The sequence below is a fragment of the Oncorhynchus gorbuscha genome, linkage group LG15 (genome assembly GCF_021184085.1).
Source record: "Oncorhynchus gorbuscha isolate QuinsamMale2020 ecotype Even-year linkage group LG15, OgorEven_v1.0, whole genome shotgun sequence".
Taxonomy (NCBI): Eukaryota; Metazoa; Chordata; class Actinopteri; order Salmoniformes; family Salmonidae; genus Oncorhynchus; species Oncorhynchus gorbuscha.
The window spans coordinates 23429750-23448024 of NC_060187.1; the positions used below are offsets into that span (position 1 = coordinate 23429750).

An 18275-nucleotide genomic window follows, 5' to 3' on the forward strand; every position below is an offset into this window, starting at 1 on the left:
GTAGGCTTGATTACCAACAACGACGAGACGGCCTACAGGGAGGAGGTGAGGGCCCTCGGAGTGTGGTGTCAGGAAAATAACCTCACACTCAACGTCAACAAAACTAAGGAGATGATTGTGGACTTCAGGAAACAGCAGAGGGAACACCCCCCTATCCACATTGATGGAACAGTAGTGGAGAGGGTAGCAAGTTTTAAGTTCCTCGGCATACACATCACAGACAAACTGAATTGGTCCACTCACACTGACAGCGTCGTGAAGAAGGCGCAGCAGCGCCTCTTCAACCTCAGGAGGCTGAAGAAATTCGGCTTGTCACCAAAAGCACTCACAAACTTCTACAGATGCACAATCGAGAGCATCCTGGCGGGCTGTATCACCGCCTAGTACGGCAACTGCTCCGCCCTCAACCCTAAGGCTCTCCAGAGGGTAGTGAGGTCTGCACAACGCATCACCGGGGGCAAACTACCTGCCCTCCAGGACACTTACACCACCCGATGTTACAGGAAGGCCATAAAGATCATCAAGGACATCAACCACCCGAGCCACTGCCTGTTCACCCCGCTATCATCCAGAAGGCGAGGTCAGTACAGGTGCATCAAAGCTGGGACCGAGAGACTGAAAAACAGCTTCTATCTCAAGGCCATCAGACTGTTAAACAGCCACCACTAACATTGAGTGGCTGCTGCCAACACACTGTCATTGACACTGACCCAATTCCAGCCACTTTAATAATGGGAATTGATGGGAAATGATGTAAATATATCACTAGCCACTTTAAACAATGCTACCTTATATAATGTTACTTACCCTACATTATTCATCTCATATGCATATAAGGATATATGAATGAGTGATGGTACAGAGCAGCATACAGTAGATGGTATTGAGTACAGTATATACATATGAGATGAGTATGTAGACAAAGTAAACAAAGTGGCATAGTTAAAGTGGCTAGTGATACATGTATTACATAAGGATGCAGTCGATGATGTAGAGTACAGTATATATTCTTTATCCCCTTACACTGTGTATAAGACAGTAGTTTTGGAATTGTTAGTTAGATTACTTGTTGGTTATCACTGCATTGTTGGAACTAGAAGCACAAGCATTTCGCTACACTCGCATTAACATCTGCTAACCATGTGTATGTGACAAATAAAATTTGATTTGATTTGATGTTGGTTGAGAGGTTATTTTCCTTGCACCACACTCCCAGGGCCCTGACCTCCTCCCTGTAGGTTCTCGTCATTGTTGGTAATCATGCCTACTACTGTTGTGTCATCTGCAAACTTGATGGAGTTGGAGGCGTGCGTGGCCACACAGTCATTGGTGAACAGGTAATGCAGGACGGGGCTGAGAACGCATCCTTGTGGAGCCCCATTGTTGAGGATGAGCGGTGGAGATGTTGCTTTCTATCTTCACCACCTGGGGGCGGCCCGTCAGGAAGCCCAGGACCCAGTTGACCCCTCAAACTTAATGATGAGCTTGGAGCGTACTATGGGGTTGAATGCTGAGCTATAGTCAATGAACAGCATTCTTACATGGGTATTCCTCTTGTCCAGATGGAAGTATGAAGTACAACAGACTTGGATAGGGAGATATTGAACATGTCCATAAACACTCCAGCCAGCTGGTATGCGCATGCTCTGAGGACGCAGCTAGGGATGCCGTCTGCAGCTTTGCGAGGGTTAACACGCTTAAATGCCTTACTCATGTCAGCCATGGAGAAGGAGAGACCACAAAATTGCGGGCAACATCTGTATTATCCTCAAAGCAGGCGAAGAAGATGTTTAGCTTGTCCGGAAGCAAGATTTCAGGTGTCCGCGGTGTAGCTGGTTTTTCGTTTGTAGTCCGTGATTGTCTGTAGACCCTGCCACATACATCTCATGTTTGGGCCATTGAATTGTGACTCCACTTTGTCTCTTTACTGATGTTTTGCGTGTTTGATTGCCTTACGGAGGGAATAACTACATTTTCGCACTTTCAGTTTTGCACGAATGCTGTCATCTATCCACGGGTTCTTGTTAGGGTAAGTTTTAATAGTCACAGTGGGAACAACATCTCCTATACACTTCCTGATGAACTCAGCCACCATATCACTGTATTGGTCTATGTTGTTCTCGGACATATCCCAGTCCGTGTGATCAAAACAATCTTGATACGATTGGTCAGACCAGACCTTAGCACGGGTACCTCGTGCATAACTATTCACCCCCCCCTCCCCCAGTCAATACTTTGTAGAGCCACCTTTTGCAGCAATTACAGCTGCAAGTCTCTTGGGGTACGTCTCTATAAACTTGGCACATCTAGCCATTCTTCAAGGAAAAACTGCTCCTGCTCCTTCAAGTTGGATGGGTTCCGCTGGTTTACTGCAATCTTTAAGTCATACTACATATTCTAAATTGGATTGAGGTCTGGGCTTTGACTAGGCCATTCCAAGACATTTAAATGTTTCCCCTTAAACCACTTGAGTGTTGCTTTAGCAGTATGCTTAGGGTTATTGTCCTGCTGGAAGGTGAACCTCCGTCCCAGTCTCAAATCTCTTGAAGACTGAAACAGGTTTCCCTCAAGAAATCCCTGTATTTAGCGCCATCCATCATTCCTTCAACTCTGACCAGTTTCCCAATCCCTGTCGCTGACAAACATCCCCACAGCATGATGCTGTCACCACCATCCTTCACTGTGGGGATGGTGGTCTCGGGGGTGATGAGAGGTGTTGGGTTTGCACCAAAGATAGTTTGAATGTTAGTGTTACGAATCCCTTTTGGCCCGGCAGTCTAGGGGGGATGGTAATGAGACCCGTAACATAACTCATGCAAATTATTATTGTGACAAATAAGTGTGCACGAAATAACCACGACAACAGAAATCTACCGTCAAACTCTAGGTTTATTTATAAACACACGGTAATGGGGGTAGCAGGAAAAGGGGCTGAGCTGGACCCAAGGAAAGAAACAATAAATATACAAAAACACACCCCTAAGTTAGACTAGCCTACTTTAACAACAACTAACTAACCAAAAATACAGTGGGTGGTCCGCCCAGTTCTAACTAGTGTATTTAACAAAGTTCACCTACGGGTAGTGTATGCCCATGGGCGACTTGTCTTGGTTTCCCCCTTTTCCCACGAGCAACAAACAAACGCCATAACCAAAAACAATACTCACAGGTGATGACAAAGTGCTATGGAGATGCTTTAAACAAAAGAGAGGTTAAGATACAAAGCGAGAGTGAAACACAGAGACCTACAGACATTGCATTTACAGAGAGATTGAGCTAGAGATTTAGCTAGAGATTGAGCTGAGCTGAGCTCTAGAACAAACAAATGGGGGTTTTAAACCATGGGGAAGGAACTGTGATAGGTCAGGAAATAGGAGGTGTGTCTTCTGATTGATGATTGATTGTTGACTGATTGGGGAGTGATGGTTTTCACCTGTGAGGGGAGAAGGAGAGAAAAGAAACACACACACAGGATACACACACACACAGGATAACTGTATCCGTAACAGTTAGAAAGAACTTGGGCTGGTATCTAATGTCCTTGTCATCAGGATATTCATTCCTTGGACAATGTTTATCATGTTGGGCTTCGTGTATGAGAAGTGGAATTTCGATTTTGCCCAATAACCAAGTTAAATGCCATGTCTGCCTTTGTCGCGTTTTCTAGAAACAGCAGAAGTTGTCTGACTTGCTATCAGTGCATATGTACTTCCCCCGAATTTACTTGTCGACTTCCGTCTACAGTCGACTACTTTCGCATTACCACTCAAACGCGTCCATTCATTTGTCCACTGTATACATGAATTGTGCAAAGTTAGTTCGTTTCAGTCGTGTCTTTGGTCACGTGGGTCAAATAAAACACCCTTATGATTGGGTGACAATTGAGCCTCCCACAATGCAGGCGATGGCTGCAGGATGAAATTGGCAAAGAGCAACTGCATAAACTTGCAGTCAAAACTTCATGACATTTGTAAAGTTCATGCAGTCGCAAGTCTGACAATTGTTATCCCCATAAGGCAACACACTTTGGAATTTGAACAAATTTATCCGCTCTAACGTGTCAAATGGCTGTTTTCGAGAGATTTAAATCCGTAATGTATCATGGATAAATAGATCAATCAGTCAGTCAGCAGTTGCCTACACTGTCGGCTGCAATGTTGAACAAGACCAATATTTTAATCCCATTTCAATTGAATTTCTTTGCAAGTAACATGATTGCTGAGCTAGGTGACATAGGGAAAATGTACTTTGACCATTAATGCATGAATATAAATGGGAAATAAATGTCGTACTGTGTAAATGGTTGGCGCGCCCCCTTGGGTTGTGCCGTGGCGGAGATCTTTGTGGGCTATACTCGGCCTTGTCTCAGGATGGTAAGTTGGTGGTTGAAGATATCCCTCTAGTGGTGTGGGGGATGTGCTTTGGCAAAGTGGGTGGGGTTATATCCTTCATGTTTGGCCCTGTCCGGGGGTATCATCGGATGGGGCCACAGTGTCTCCTGACCCCTCCTGTCTCAGCCTCCAGTATTTATGCTGCAGTAGTTTATATGTCTACCTGTGATTAGTATTATTTGACCATGGTAGAACATTTGGACATGTTCTGTTATAATCTCCACCCGGCACAGCCAGAAGAGGACTGGCCACCCCACATAGCCTGGTTCCTCTCTAAGTTTCTTCCTAGGTTTTGGCCTTTCGAGGGAGTTTTTCCTAGCCACTGGGCTTCTACACTTGCATTGCGGGGTTTTAGGCTGGGTTTCTGTACAGCACTTTGAGATGTCAGCTGATGTATGAAGGGCTATATAAATAAATTGGATTTGTGTAGTAAATGCTCATATTGCATTTGATTTCTCCAAACAAATAAATAAAACACAGTAAACTATTTTGAACTAGAGGGATTGGCATCTTCTGATATAATGACAGGGCTGGTGACACAGCAGGCATGCAAATTGTCACGTTGTGTCTGTCATCCATACAGTGAATAGTCTATTCAGTAGGTCAGTTAAAAAGGTTGACAATGGCTCCCCAGGCTTCACATTATAGTTTATTTGCTTAAAAAATAAAAATGGTGCAGACCTGGCTCAGTGGATTTCAAAATGCAGTGTGTAGGAAGAGATTCAAAAAGGTGTACAATATTGAACCATCACTGTTGTTCTATACAGGAATTCTCAAATATCTGAGTAAATAATCAAAAAAATACAAAAATAACAATATTTTCCATAAGACAACGCTACCTGATAGAGGGTCTGTGGTTACGTCCCAAATGACACCCTATTCCCTGTAAAGTGCACTACTTTTCAAAAGCAGTGCACTAAATAGGGAACAGTGTGCCATTTGGGACAAAGACAAGGGTGTGGGGCAAGAGGGATCCCAAAGGATTGTGTCCAAAATAGTGAGGAGCAATCCAGTGACACATATAGCAGACAAACGCCACAGCTCAACCTCAGAAGACATGGCACAACTTTACAACGCCGCAAAACATTATACAACATTACATTAAAAGGCACCACACAATACAAACTCACAAGGAGATTTTGCCACACATTTGTAATGTTGTAACCTACAAACTTTAAGGCGGATGTCATGTGCAAAAGAGTACTGAATGTGTCAAACATACTACTGTACTACTCAGTGTCCTCTCAATAAAGTGTGCTTTTTTTCTCTTTCACTTTCTTTTGACATTAAAAAAAATATCTGAAATGTGCAAAGATTTAAAGAATGATTGCATTGTCATTATATTGGTTAGTTTTTCACAGGAATATTCCAGGCTTCTAGTGGTAGGGGTGGCTGGTGGGGACGGAGGGAGGGAGTGAAAGAGGGAAAAGGCCCCGTTCTATGGTAGGGGTGGCTGGTGGGGAGGGAGGGAGTGAAGGAGGGAGGAGGCCCTGTTTTAGTGTGTGTCCCAAATGGCACCCTATTTTCTATATAGTGCACTGCTTTTGACCAGGACCCGTAGGGCTCTGGTCAGAAGTAGGTTACTGTATAGGAAGAAATTGTGCCATTTGGGATATAGACCTAGCTAGATTCAGTTCCTGTAGGTTTTGCGGCCCTCTCCCTCTTTGAGGAAGGTCCATATGAGTGTGTTGACGATGTCAGGCTGGTCCTGCTGTAGCCAGTGGCTGGCCCCGGAGATGATGTTGAGTCGGAAGTGATTCCTGATGTAGACACGGCACGCCTCAGCCATTTCCTGCTCCAGGAAGGCATCTCTCTCACCCCACAACAACAACACCGGGGACTTGACATCATTCTGGCTGAGTGGGAGGGAACTGTGGAGAGAATATTAATAACAGACCTGAGAGGAGTTGCTTAAAACTGGTTAAACTCAATCATATGATGTGCTATACAGATCTGAGATGGGTTGCTTATATGAAACTGGTTACAGTAAACATTCGCGTTCCATCATGATGTAGACAAGTTTAATATTTTCATGTGCTATCCATGTTACCTGTGAAGAAGGCATGATCAGATCTGAAATGGTTTGGGGTCAATTCCATTTCTACTCAGTCAATTATGGAAGTACATTGAAAATGTGAATTTTCCACATTAAAAAGCAACGCATCTGAGAACCAGAAAACTGGTTTAATGCAGACTTGATGTCCAGCATTCACATGGTATCCATGTATGTTACCTGTATTGTAAACTTATGGAGAGGCTAATTGAATAATAGATTTATAGAATATGTTTCTCATGCTAATTGATAATGTGTCAGTGACATATTATATCATTTCGAGCAGAATAAAATATGAGTTCTGTTCTGATAGACACTGGCTGGCTGCTTAAGGAAGAAGAGCAGATGGTGGAGTCAGTCATGCATGTACAGTTCACATGTGAAAAACACATGTACTCTCTGATGCTGGGTGAGAGGGAGAGAGAGAGAACAAGAGAGAGAACAAGAGAGAGAGAACAAGAGAGAGAGAGCGAGAGAGAGACACCGAGAATGACAGAGTGCCAGAGATGACATTGTATCAACACGGAATCATCCAGGCTTTCTCTTATTCATTATAGGAGTCAACTTGTCAAAGACAAACAACACAAAAAACACTAACAGAATACATTATTCTAAAGCCCAATTATTTCTCATCATGTAGTCTGATTCCAAGACCTCTGTACGTATTACACAACCACTGAGTTTTCATAAGAGGAACTTATTTTTGAATGTACTGTAGTAGTACACTTTCATCAAAACAGCATTTACAACACAAGAGGGCGCTAATGATTCACATTATCATAAGGCGCTTGAAGTAATACCGTATCTCAAATGAGGGTACACAACAATGGTGGTCAGCTTCGATATGTTCAATGGGCATGTCATACATAAGTAGGGATGCCCACAGGAGACCAAATACACAGCTCACTAATTAAGAATTTCATTGGTTCATAATCTTAACCTGAAGACATTCCTGTAGTAGTTGAGGGCCCCGGTGAGGGCCCCTGGCTGGGAGAAGGCGTAGAGATAGGCCTCCATGTCCTCTGCAGTGAGCCATCGACCCTTCCTCCCAATCCCTGTACTACGGCTGGTGAACAGACCTTTCAGTGCCTACAGTAGAGGGGACAGAAGGACACACTGGGTGAGTGTGTGTGTGTTTCCGGATGTGCTCAAGGTGTGATTTGAGCTGGTTGGCACACACAGACAAGGTCGCTTATGTGACTGTCACAGTAATACAGGATGTAGGAGGCTCTATAAATGCCATGGCGGTTGTGTCTATAAATTATCGCCATACACAGACTCTTTGAGGCACAACCATCACAACAAGAATCCCCTCCCCTTCGACATACACAAAGGCAACTTCTTGTTGCCTGGAGCAGTTCTGTATTTTTCACCTTGAGGTCACTCAAACACATGCGACATGCTTCACCTTGAAATCATTGATGGAGAGCATGAGCTCTGGGAAGCGAGACAGCTGGAAGAAGAAGTAGTAGCTGGACTTGAGCAGCTGACTGGGATGACGCAGGGCATAATCTAGAAATATGGAGGAAAGAGGAGAGGAGAGAAGACAGAGGGAGAGTGGAGGGCAGGAGAGGAGGGAAGAAAAAGACAGGGGAGAACAGGAGAGAAAAGAGGAGAGGGAGAGAAGGGCAGGCGAGGAGAGAGGGGAGGGAGGTAGGGAGAGGAGAGGAGAGAACAGAAGAAAAAAGAGGAGAGGGAGAAGAGGGCAGGATGGGAGAGAGGGAGAGGAAAGGAGAGAGGAGGGTAGGAGAGGAGAGAACAGAGGAAAGAAAAGAGGAGAAAGGAGGGAGGGAGAGAGAGACAGGAGGGGAGAAGAGGATATGAGAGAAAAGAGGAGCGGGTGAGAGGGAAAAGAGGAAAATAAGAGGATGAGAAAAAGTTCCAAAATAAGCACTTGCTTACCACTTAAAATTAAGCAATGTTTTGGGCATGTATTCTAAGTGGCATGCAAGTATGGATGTTAAGCAAGAGACGAATCCAGCGTAGTTGCTAGGGAGAGAGAGGCTGTGGATGTCTGCCAGTGACCTCCCCTCTATCCTCTCCTCTCATTTCTAGCCAGCTGCTCCAGCTCCATATTAAAGCACTACTGTATAATTACCTCCTCCATCTTCCCCTCAATGAAGGAGACTGAGGAACTACCAGATGGATGCAGCAAACACTGCATGGGGGTAATAATACCTCACAATTAAAGATGGTAATCTCTAATTAGCACAAGGAGGAAGAGGAGGTTTCTCTCACATCCGATTGATTTAATAATTGTATATTTGTGACGTACAGTAGGCTGTTTCATCTGTTGTTCATCTAAGGCTGGTGATGGTGATGACGTACCAGTTAACACAGAGGGATGGGGGCAGTTCAGGACAATGACGTTCCAGGGACTAGTCGATTGGTGTATTCAGTCCACAGTGTATTCACCAATGTAGTCCCTGTCATTTTATGCTAAACTAATTTACTTTGCAAAACTGAAACTTGAAAACGGAGGGAAGTTAGGACGTACCACCGAAGACAGACGGATGGGGGCAGTTTAGGACATACCACCGAAGACAGACGGATGGGGGCAGTTTAGGACATACCACCGAAGACAGACGGATGGGGGCAGTTTAGGACATACCACCGAAGACAGACGGATGGGGGCAGTTTAGGACGTACCACTGAAGACAGATGTATGAGGGCAGTTTAGGACATACCACCGAAGACAGACGGATGGGGGCAGTTTAGGACATACCACCGAAGACAGACGGATGGGGGCAGTTTAGGACGTACCACCGAAGACAGACGGATGGGGGCAGTTTAGGACATACCACCGAAGACAGATGTATGAGGGCAGTTTAGGACATACCACTGAAGACAGATGTATGAGGGCAGTTTAGGACATACCACCGAAGACAGATGTATGAGGGCAGTTTAGGACATACCACCGAAGACAGATGGATGGGGGCAGTTTAGGACATACCACCGAAGACAGACGGATGGGGGCAGTTTAGGACATACCACCGAAGACAGACGGATGGGGAGTTTAGGACATACCAGAAGACAGACGGATGGGGGCAGTTTAGGACATACCACCGAAGACAGACGGATGGGGGCAGTTTAGGACATACCACCGAAGACAGACGGATGGGGGCAGTTTAGGACATACCACCGAAGACAGACGGATGGGGGCAGTTTAGACATACCACCGAAGACAGACGGATGGGGGCAGTTTAGGACATACCACCGAAGACAGACGGATGGGGGCAGTTTAGGACATACCACCGAAGACAGACGGATGGGGGCAGTTTAGGACATACCACCGAAGACAGACGGATGGGGGCAGTTTAGGACATACCACCGAAGACAGACGGATGGGGGCAGTTTGGACATACCACCGAAGACAGACGGATGGGGGCAGTTTAGGACATACCACCGAAGACAGACGGATGGGGGCAGTTTAGGACATGGATGGGGGCAGTTTAGGACGTACCACTGAAGACAGATGTATGAGGGCAGTTTAGGACATACCACCGAAGACAGATGTATGAGGGCAGTTTAGGACATACCACCGAAGACAGATGGATGGGGGCAGTTTAGGACATACCACCGAAGACAGATGGATGGGGGCAGTTTAGGACATACCACTGAAGACAGATGGATGGGGGCAGTTTAGGACATACCACTGAAGACAGATGGATGGGGGCAGTTTAGGACATACCACCGAAGACAGATGGATGGGGGCAGTTTAGGACATACCACCGAAGACAGATGGATGGGGGCAGTTTAGGACATACCACTGAAGACAGATGGATGGGGGCAGTTTAGGACGATGAGTTTGGTGACCATCTCGGGGTAGTGGATGGCGAACAGCCAGGCGATAGTTCCTCCCCAATCATGGCCGACCAGGTGACATCTGTTGTAACCTGAGGAGAGATGGAGTAAAGTCTGTGTGTGTGTGTGTGTATTTGTCCAGCCCCATTCATTCACCTTCCTGGAGTTGAGTCTCCTTGCCAAGATACAGTATCTCCTGAAGTAGAACAATCCTCTTACAGTGTGCAATGTGAACAATGTGATGCCTGATTATTCAGCTTATTAGTCATCTGTCAGCTTATAGGGAACAACTGAGCCAGTCTGGTGTACAAGTGTGACAGATGAAGTTTTGGGCAGAAGTCTGGCATAATGAATATAATATAACCACAGCTCATCTTGTTTGTTTAAAAAAGGTCAATATTTTGCCTGCAAAGAAAATAATTGTCAGTTGTACTGCTATTTGAAATATCAGTCTGACAAGGTGAGGGATACTGGTGTTACACAGACACAGAGGACCCCAGGTCTGAGTGGATGCTTCCTGTTTCACTGAGTGATAGGGAGCGTGCTCCGTGCTGCCTGCTGCCAGCCTGCTGCCAGGCTGGGGGCTCTGTAGTTAGTGTGTATCAGCACAACGACCCATGGTCAGTCACCATGAGTCAGAGTAAGCCTGTCATGTCCTGCTGTGTTGTAGGCCCACAGGGTGTTCACAACCTGTCCAGTCCACACAGTATTACAACGAGAAATAAGTTTAACTTTGACTCAGCTCAGGACACCAGACTGTGTCACCCTTTCTCTTTGTTCCCATGGAGAGATGTTTCATAATATGGGTAGTCACAGTGCCTAAAGTGTCTATCCCTGAATCAGAGTGGCAATGATTTGTTTCAACTTCCATCATATATACAGTGGGGCAAAAAAGTATTTAGTCAGCCAACAATTGTGCAAGTTCTCCCACTTAAAAAGATGGAGAGGCCTGTAATATTCATCATAGGTACACTTCAACTATGACAGACAAAAAGAGAAGAAAAAAATCCAGAAAATCACATTGTAGGATTTTTAATGAATTTATTTGCAAATTATGGTGGAAAATAAGTATTTGGTCAATAACAAAAGTTTCTCAATACTTTGTTATATACCCTTTGTTGGCAATGACAGAGGTCAAACGTTTTCTGTAAGTCTTCACAAGGTTTTCACACACTGTTGCTGGCATTCCTCCATGCAGATCTCCTCTAGAGCAGTGATGTTTTGGGGCTGTTGCTGGGCAACACGGACTTTCAACTCCCTCCAAAGATTTTCTATGGGTCGAGATCTGGAGACTGGCTAGGCCACTCCAGGACCTTGAAATGCTTCTTACGAAGCCACTCCTTCATTGCCCTGGCAGTGTGTTTGGGATCATTGTCATGCTGAAAGACCCAGCCACGTTACATCTTCAATGCCCTTGCTGATGGAAGGAGGTTTTCTCTCAAAATCTCACAATACATGGCCCCATTCATTCTTTCCTTTTCACGGATCAGTCGTCCTGGTCCCTTTGCAGAAAAACAGCCCCAAACCATGACGTTTCCACCCCAATGCTTCACAGTAGGTATGGTGTTCTTTGGATGTAACTCAGAATTCTTTGTCCTCCATACACGACGAGTTCAGTTTTTACCAAAAAGTTATATTTTTGTTTCATCTGACATTCTCCCAATCTTCTTCTGGACCATCCAAATGCTCTCTAGCAAACTTCAGACGGGCCTGGACATGTACTGGCTTAAGCAGGGGGACACGTCTGGCAGGATTTGAGTCCCTGGCGGCGTAGTGTGTTAGTGTGTTACTGATGGTAGTGATGGTAGACTTTGTTACTTTGGTCCCAGCTCTCTGCAGGTCATGCACTAGGTCCCCCCGTGTGGTTCTGGGATTTTTGCTCACCGTTCTTGTGATTATTTTGACCCCAAGGGGTGAGATCTTGCGTGGAGCCCCAGATCGAGGGAGATTATCAGTGGTCTTGTATGTCTTCCATTTCCTAATAATTGCTCCCACAGTTGATTTCTTCAAACCAAGCTGCTTACCTATTGCAGATTCAGTCTTCCCAGCCTGGTGCAGGTCTACAATTTTGTTTCTGGTGTCCTCTGACAGCTCTTTCTTTGGTCTTGGCCATAGTGGAGTTTGGAGTGTGACTGTTTGAGGTTGTCGACAGGTGTCTTTTATACTGATAAGTTCAAACAGGTGCCATTAATACAGGTAACGAGTGGAGGACAGAGGAGCCTCTTAAAGAAGAAGTTACAGGTCTGTGAGAGCCAGAAATCTTGCTTGTTTGTAGGTGACCAAATACTTATTTTCTACCATAATTTGCAAATAAATTCATAAAAAAATCCTACAATGTGATTTTCTGGATTTTTTTCTTCTCATTTTGTCAGGCCTCTCTCATTTTACAGGCCTCTCTCATATTTTTAAGTGGGAGAACTTGCACAATTTGTGGCTGACTAAATACTTTTTTCCCCTGGTAAATCTGTCTACATGTGTATTTCTGCATAATCTACATAAACATGGATATAAAACACAGAAAAAATATGTGGTTGTCCACTCTTACCTAGGTATTCGACAATGTCCTTGACGTCTGTGACCAGGTAATCAAAGCGGTAGCTCTCTGTGGATGACGGCAAGTCGGACTCCCCATAACCTCGCATGTCAATGGCCACCACACGGAACTCACTCTTAAACTCACGCAGCTGGTGGCGCCAGGAAAACCTGGGGGCAGGTGGACAGAGAGAGAGACACAAAAACCATCTTAGTCTTGGTGAGAGGAGAAAGTCACACACAAGACAGTACTTCATTGTTAAACCCCATCTCCACTACGGAAATCAGAAGAGGACATTCAGCATAGTGCACACTGCTAAATAACCACAAACTTCTACCTATGCATATATTCTTCTATAAAAACGCTGTGTGTTTCTCTCTTGAATATACCTACAAAGTTGCTGTATCTTAAAACTGTATTATTTATACTGGCACTCGGCTTCCCTTCTTCCCTTCCAAACGGAGTGAAGGTCACCTTTGTAAACTCAGCAAAAAAAGAAACATCCTCTCACTGTCAACTGCGTAAATATTTGTATGAACATGACAGATTAAGCAACTGAGACATAAACTGAACAAGTTCCACAGACATGAGACTGGTAGAACTGGAATAACGGGTCCCTGAACAAAGGGGGGGTCAAAATCAAAAGTAACAGTCAGTATCTGGTGTGGCCACCAGCTGTATTAAGTACTGCAGTGCATCTCCTCCTCATGGACTGCACCAGATTTGCCGGTTCTTGCTGTGAGATGTTACCCCACTCTTCCATCAAGGCACCTGCAACTTCCCGGATATTTCTGGGGGGAATGGCCCTAGCCCTCACCCTCCGATCCAACAGGTCCCAGACGTACTCAATGGGATCCGGGCTCTTCGATGGCCATGGCAGAACATTGACATTCCTGTCTTGCAGGAAATCACGCACCGAACGAGTAGTATGGCTGGTGTCATTGTCATGCTGGAGGGTCATGTCAGGATGAGCCTGCAGGAAGGATACCACATGAGGGAGGAGGATGTCTTCCCTGTAACGCACAGCGTTGAGATTGCCTGCAATGACAACAAGCTCAAGTCTGATGATGCTGTGACACACAGCTGCAGACCAAGACAGACCGTCCACCTCCTATTCGATCCCACTCCAGAGTACAGGCCTCGATGTAAAGCTCATTTCTTAGACGATAAACGTGAATCTGACTATCACCCCTGGTGAGACAAAACTGCTACTTGTCAGTGAAGAGCACTTTTGCCAATCCTGTCTGGTCCAGTGACGGTGGGTTTGTGTCCATAGGTGACGTTGTTGCCAGTGATGTCTGGTGAGGGCCTGCCTTACAACAGGCCTACAAGCCCTCAGTCCAGCCTCTCTCAGCCTATTGCGGACAGTCTGAGCACTGATGGAGGGATTGCTCGTTCCTGGTGTAACTCGGGCAGTTGTTGCCATCCTATACCTGTCCCGCAGGTGTGATGTTCAGATGTACTGATCCTGTGCAGGTGTTGTTACATGTGGTCTGTCACTGAGAGGACAATCAACTGTCCATCCTGTCTCCCTGTGGCGCTGTCTTAGGCATCTCACAGTAATGACATTGCAATTTATTGCCCTGGCCACATCTGCAGTCCTCATGCATCCTTGCAGCATGCCTAAGGCACGTTCACGCAGATGAGCAGGGACACTGGGCATATTTCTTTTGGTGTAATTCAGAGTCAGTAGATAGGCCTCTTTAGCGTCCTAAGTTTTCAGAACTGTGACCTTAATTGTCTATGGTCTGTAAGCTGTTGGTGTCTGAACTACTGTTCCACAGGTGCATGTTGATTAATTGTTTATAGGTCATTGAACAAGCATGGGGAACAGTGTTTAAACCCTTTATAATGAAGATCTGTGAAGTTATATGGATTTTTACGAATTATCTTTGAAAGACCAGGTCCTTTTCTTGCTGAGATTTTTTATATGAATGTTCTTTTCCCCAATTCTAATCCTCTCAATCATCATAGTGGAGAGCAAAAGCTCTCTAATTGAAGATCTTGTCTGCTGTGGATCTATCTGCTGTGGACTGGAGGCTGAGGCTCCTCAGAGCTCAAATCCCCACAGAGGAGGAGCACAAGGTGTTCTGTTGAGTCAGGATAAGAGCTGGGCCCTGGTCAAAAGTAATGCACTACAGGGAATACGGTGCCATTTGGGACATAGTTCTGGAGCAGAGAAACCCAACATCTTAGAATATAGATGAGGTTTAAAATAACACAGGCACTTCCAGTTCCTTCACAGCCTTGCACCCCACCTTGCACCCCAATCACCCACACAAAAAGCCCCTCTCTATTCTGAGTGATAAGGGAAAATTGAGTTTAGCACTTTTTAAACACTGAATTAAGTGAGAGAAGAAAGTCGTAAGTGGAAGAGAGTCTGTCTGTCCAGCCAGCACGGCAGAGAGATACGCTACGTCCCAAATGGCACACTAATTCTATAAATGCACTACTTTTGACTTTTGACCCATATGGCTCTGGTCAAAAGTAGTGCACTATATACGGAATAGGGTGCCATGTGGGACACATTCAGAGTTCATCATGGATTCCTGTGCAGTAGATGGGCAGTGAGGCGGAATAGACCCAAGAAGACCGTTAATTAAGCTCGGTCCGGTCCTTTCTGCTGCTCCGTGAGTTCCCTGAGATATGGACTAGCTTACAGCACTTGACAACCTCTTAATTTAGCCCCATTCCAGAGGTCGACCTCACTACTACACTCCATATCATTTTTTATGAAACATGGTGGAAAGAGTAAGAAGGAACTTTAGAGCCTTAGACTTTATTGCTTATTAGGATAGCTAATAGGAATGTTGTAATTGAAGAATCACATAGTATGAAGACCCCAACTGAGATATGGTCTTTTGATGCAGAAGTAATGTACAGCAGAGCGTTGGTTACGTGATACAGTACTGTTGTGTGGGATCGATACAGTAGTTATGGGATTGGTGGTTTTTCTTGTTGTTGGTATTATTATTACCACTTTTTTGTGATATCCAATTGGTAGTTACAGTCTTGTCCCATCACTGCAACTCCAGTAAGGACTCAGGAGAGGCGAAGGTCGAGAGCCGTGCGTCCTCCGAAACACGAACCCGCCAAGTCGCACTGATTCTTGACACAGTGTTCGCTTAAGCTGGCTAGCTGCACCAATGTGTTGGAAGAAACACAGTACAGCTGGCGACCGAAGTCAGCATGCATGCGCCTAGCCGCCACAAGGATTTGCAGGAGCCCAATGGGACAAGAACATCCCAGCCGGCCAAACCCTCCCCTAACCTGGAAGACGCTGGGCCAATTGTGCACCCGCTGGGACATGGGTCTCCCAGTCGCAGTCATCTGCGACACAGCCCGGGATCAATGCAGTGCCTTAAACTGCTGCGCCACTCGGGAGACCCCGGGCTCAGTGTTTCATGGGGGTCCTGGTTAGTTAGTTTGCAAAGGAGCTCCTTTCCAAAATGCTTTCTCAGCATAAAAACACACACAAAAAAAATGAACTTGCCAGGCAATACCAATACATTAGTTGAGTCTCTATGGGCCTGTTTCCTGGACACAGATTAAGCCTAGTCCTCGACTAAAAAGCAAGATAAATTGAGAATTTCAATTGAAAGTGCCTTTCAGTCCAGAACTAGGCTTAATCTGTGTCCGGGTTGAAACACCAGTCCTTTATGTGTGTATAATATGCAGACGCACTTTGTGGTCTAGATGTCTTACCAGAACTCCGGGAAGCCATGCAAAAACAGCATGAGCGGTTTCCCTCTCTCTCCAGCAGCGACATAGTGAAACCTCAGACCAGACTCCTGAGAATAAAGACGGAAGACAGATCAGTCAGTCACCAGGGACACACTGTTATATGTCAACACTTCCCTGATCACTATCACGTGGGCTCTTACTGTCTGCTGGTCTCTGGTTGTGTCCCAAATGACACCCTATTCCCTATATATTGCACTACTATGGGCTCTGGTCGAAAGTAGTGCACTACATAGGGAATATGATGCCATTTGGGACGTAGTGCTCTCTGTGACATAAAACTCTCATCCTCCAACAATGCTGTGTGCTTTATGGCGCTGTAAAGCAGGGATAGAACAGGGAGAGAGCAGGGCCATCCCATAAACTCAGCCCTGGCCTGCCTTTGTCTGGTCATTCCAGTATGATGTATTCTTTATATTATGAAATCAATCTGTCACTAACATTTATAGCCAATTCTATTCAAGTGATTGTGAATTCATGTTGCAATAGTATGTAGAATAGGTCTACCAGTTGAGTAAAGTGTGGATAATATGCATGGACTACCTACTTTATCTAATTTCTGATTTAATAACATTGTCTAGATCAAGCGTTTTCTGGCCAAATGTAGCTACTTACTGGCACAAAGTTAAATCGCACAGGTTACTTAATAATATAGGGGATTATTCTTACAACTGAACTGCCACATTGTTATTGTGAGCATGCGTTCATGCTATGTGAATCCTATAAGGGATAATGTGTTGTTAAATAAACATTTAAACGAAAAATACAAATTAAATGTGAATCTACAGTTTATAGCACCTTTAATCTTGGTATTCGTATGAAATCGTGACATTTGTCACGAATTACTATTGCTGTTGCTATAGGGGACTGTCCGTTCAGCACTACCTACCTCTGAGGTTTGAGCGCATATTCAGAGACAGTAGATTGGAATAATAACAGAAGCCTACACCGCAAATATATATGCATATGGCGTTTCGCTGAAATTCCCCCCAAATAAAACAGATGCCCCACGATTTGCACGTACTCTGCAGGACTATTCAAATTGATTTAAATTCTACAAGCACACTAGATACATACGGAATTACCTAAACAGACCTCTCACGCACACAAAAGGCTATTTCCCAATCTCAAATGGGCTCCCTCTCACGTGCAATGTAAAGTGTGCCATACCTTTATTCTAACGTAACAGTGGGTTCCCAAGGACGTGTCATTCAAGCAAGCAGGGGGAGTTTCGCGAATTCCCCACTGAAAGGTGGCTGACGGCCTTAAAATGATGCTCCACCAAAGTTTCAGCAGCGCTACGGCAGTGCAGAGGGCACAATAACCGTATATCAACGACCAATACCCTAAAACTCGGATCTTCAACGTGAGTCTGATTGTAAACAGGAGCAAGTTGTTGAGCACTCTCGCCATCTTTACATTACTCAGGTAAAACAACGCAGAACACGTCACCTACCTATTGATATATTAATGTGTTAATTAACTTGAAATATCACTCATCGTTATCCGGTAGCTCCGCTAACAGCGCATCTGCTTGTCCTGTCGATCTGCGGCTGTACTAGGGAGGATCCCTGAATGAAATGTTCGGGGGGGGGAGCAGTACGTCAGAACTCACGCGTGCGTGTGATGACAGCAGATAGAATGTTAAATTTGAGATGGGTGTTTAACGCTTCTATTCTTTTAATCTAAAAGCCTAGAAATTAATCTGAGAAAAATATGAGACGCCACGTCACCTCCAAAACAGATTCGTTTC

The 18275-nt window shown here is 45.1% G+C and overlaps 1 protein-coding gene across 1 annotated transcript; it reads right to left on the reverse strand.

Moving 5' to 3' along the window:
- Nucleotides 1-5027: 5027 nt before the first annotated feature.
- LOC123996769 (epoxide hydrolase 4-like) lies at nucleotides 5028-18111 on the reverse strand. The gene is made up of 7 exons (XM_046300454.1): nucleotides 17693-18111; nucleotides 16487-16572; nucleotides 12794-12951; nucleotides 10212-10340; nucleotides 7853-7956; nucleotides 7385-7533; nucleotides 5028-6262 (listed from the first exon to the last, which is right to left on the reverse strand). The coding sequence occupies exons 1-7, from the start codon at nucleotides 17933-17935 to the stop codon at nucleotides 6022-6024; spliced, it is 1110 nt and encodes a 369-aa protein (XP_046156410.1). The 5' UTR covers nucleotides 17936-18111; the 3' UTR covers nucleotides 5028-6021.
- Nucleotides 18112-18275: the final 164 nt, after the last annotated feature.

Excerpts from the sequence above, each read along its gene's own strand:
- LOC123996769 (XM_046300454.1), bottom strand. The coding sequence starts at position 17,935 with ATGGCGAGAGTGCTCAACAACTTGCTCCTGTTTACAATCAGACTCACG. Across the intron at positions 12,952-16,486 it reads CATGGCTTCCCGGAGTTCTG|GTTTTCCTGGCGCCACCAGC; the intron begins GTAAGACATCTA and ends ACCTGCCCCCAG. Across the intron at positions 7,534-7,852 it reads TCTCCATCAATGATTTCAAG|GCACTGAAAGGTCTGTTCAC; the intron begins GTGAAGCATGTC and ends CCTCTACTGTAG.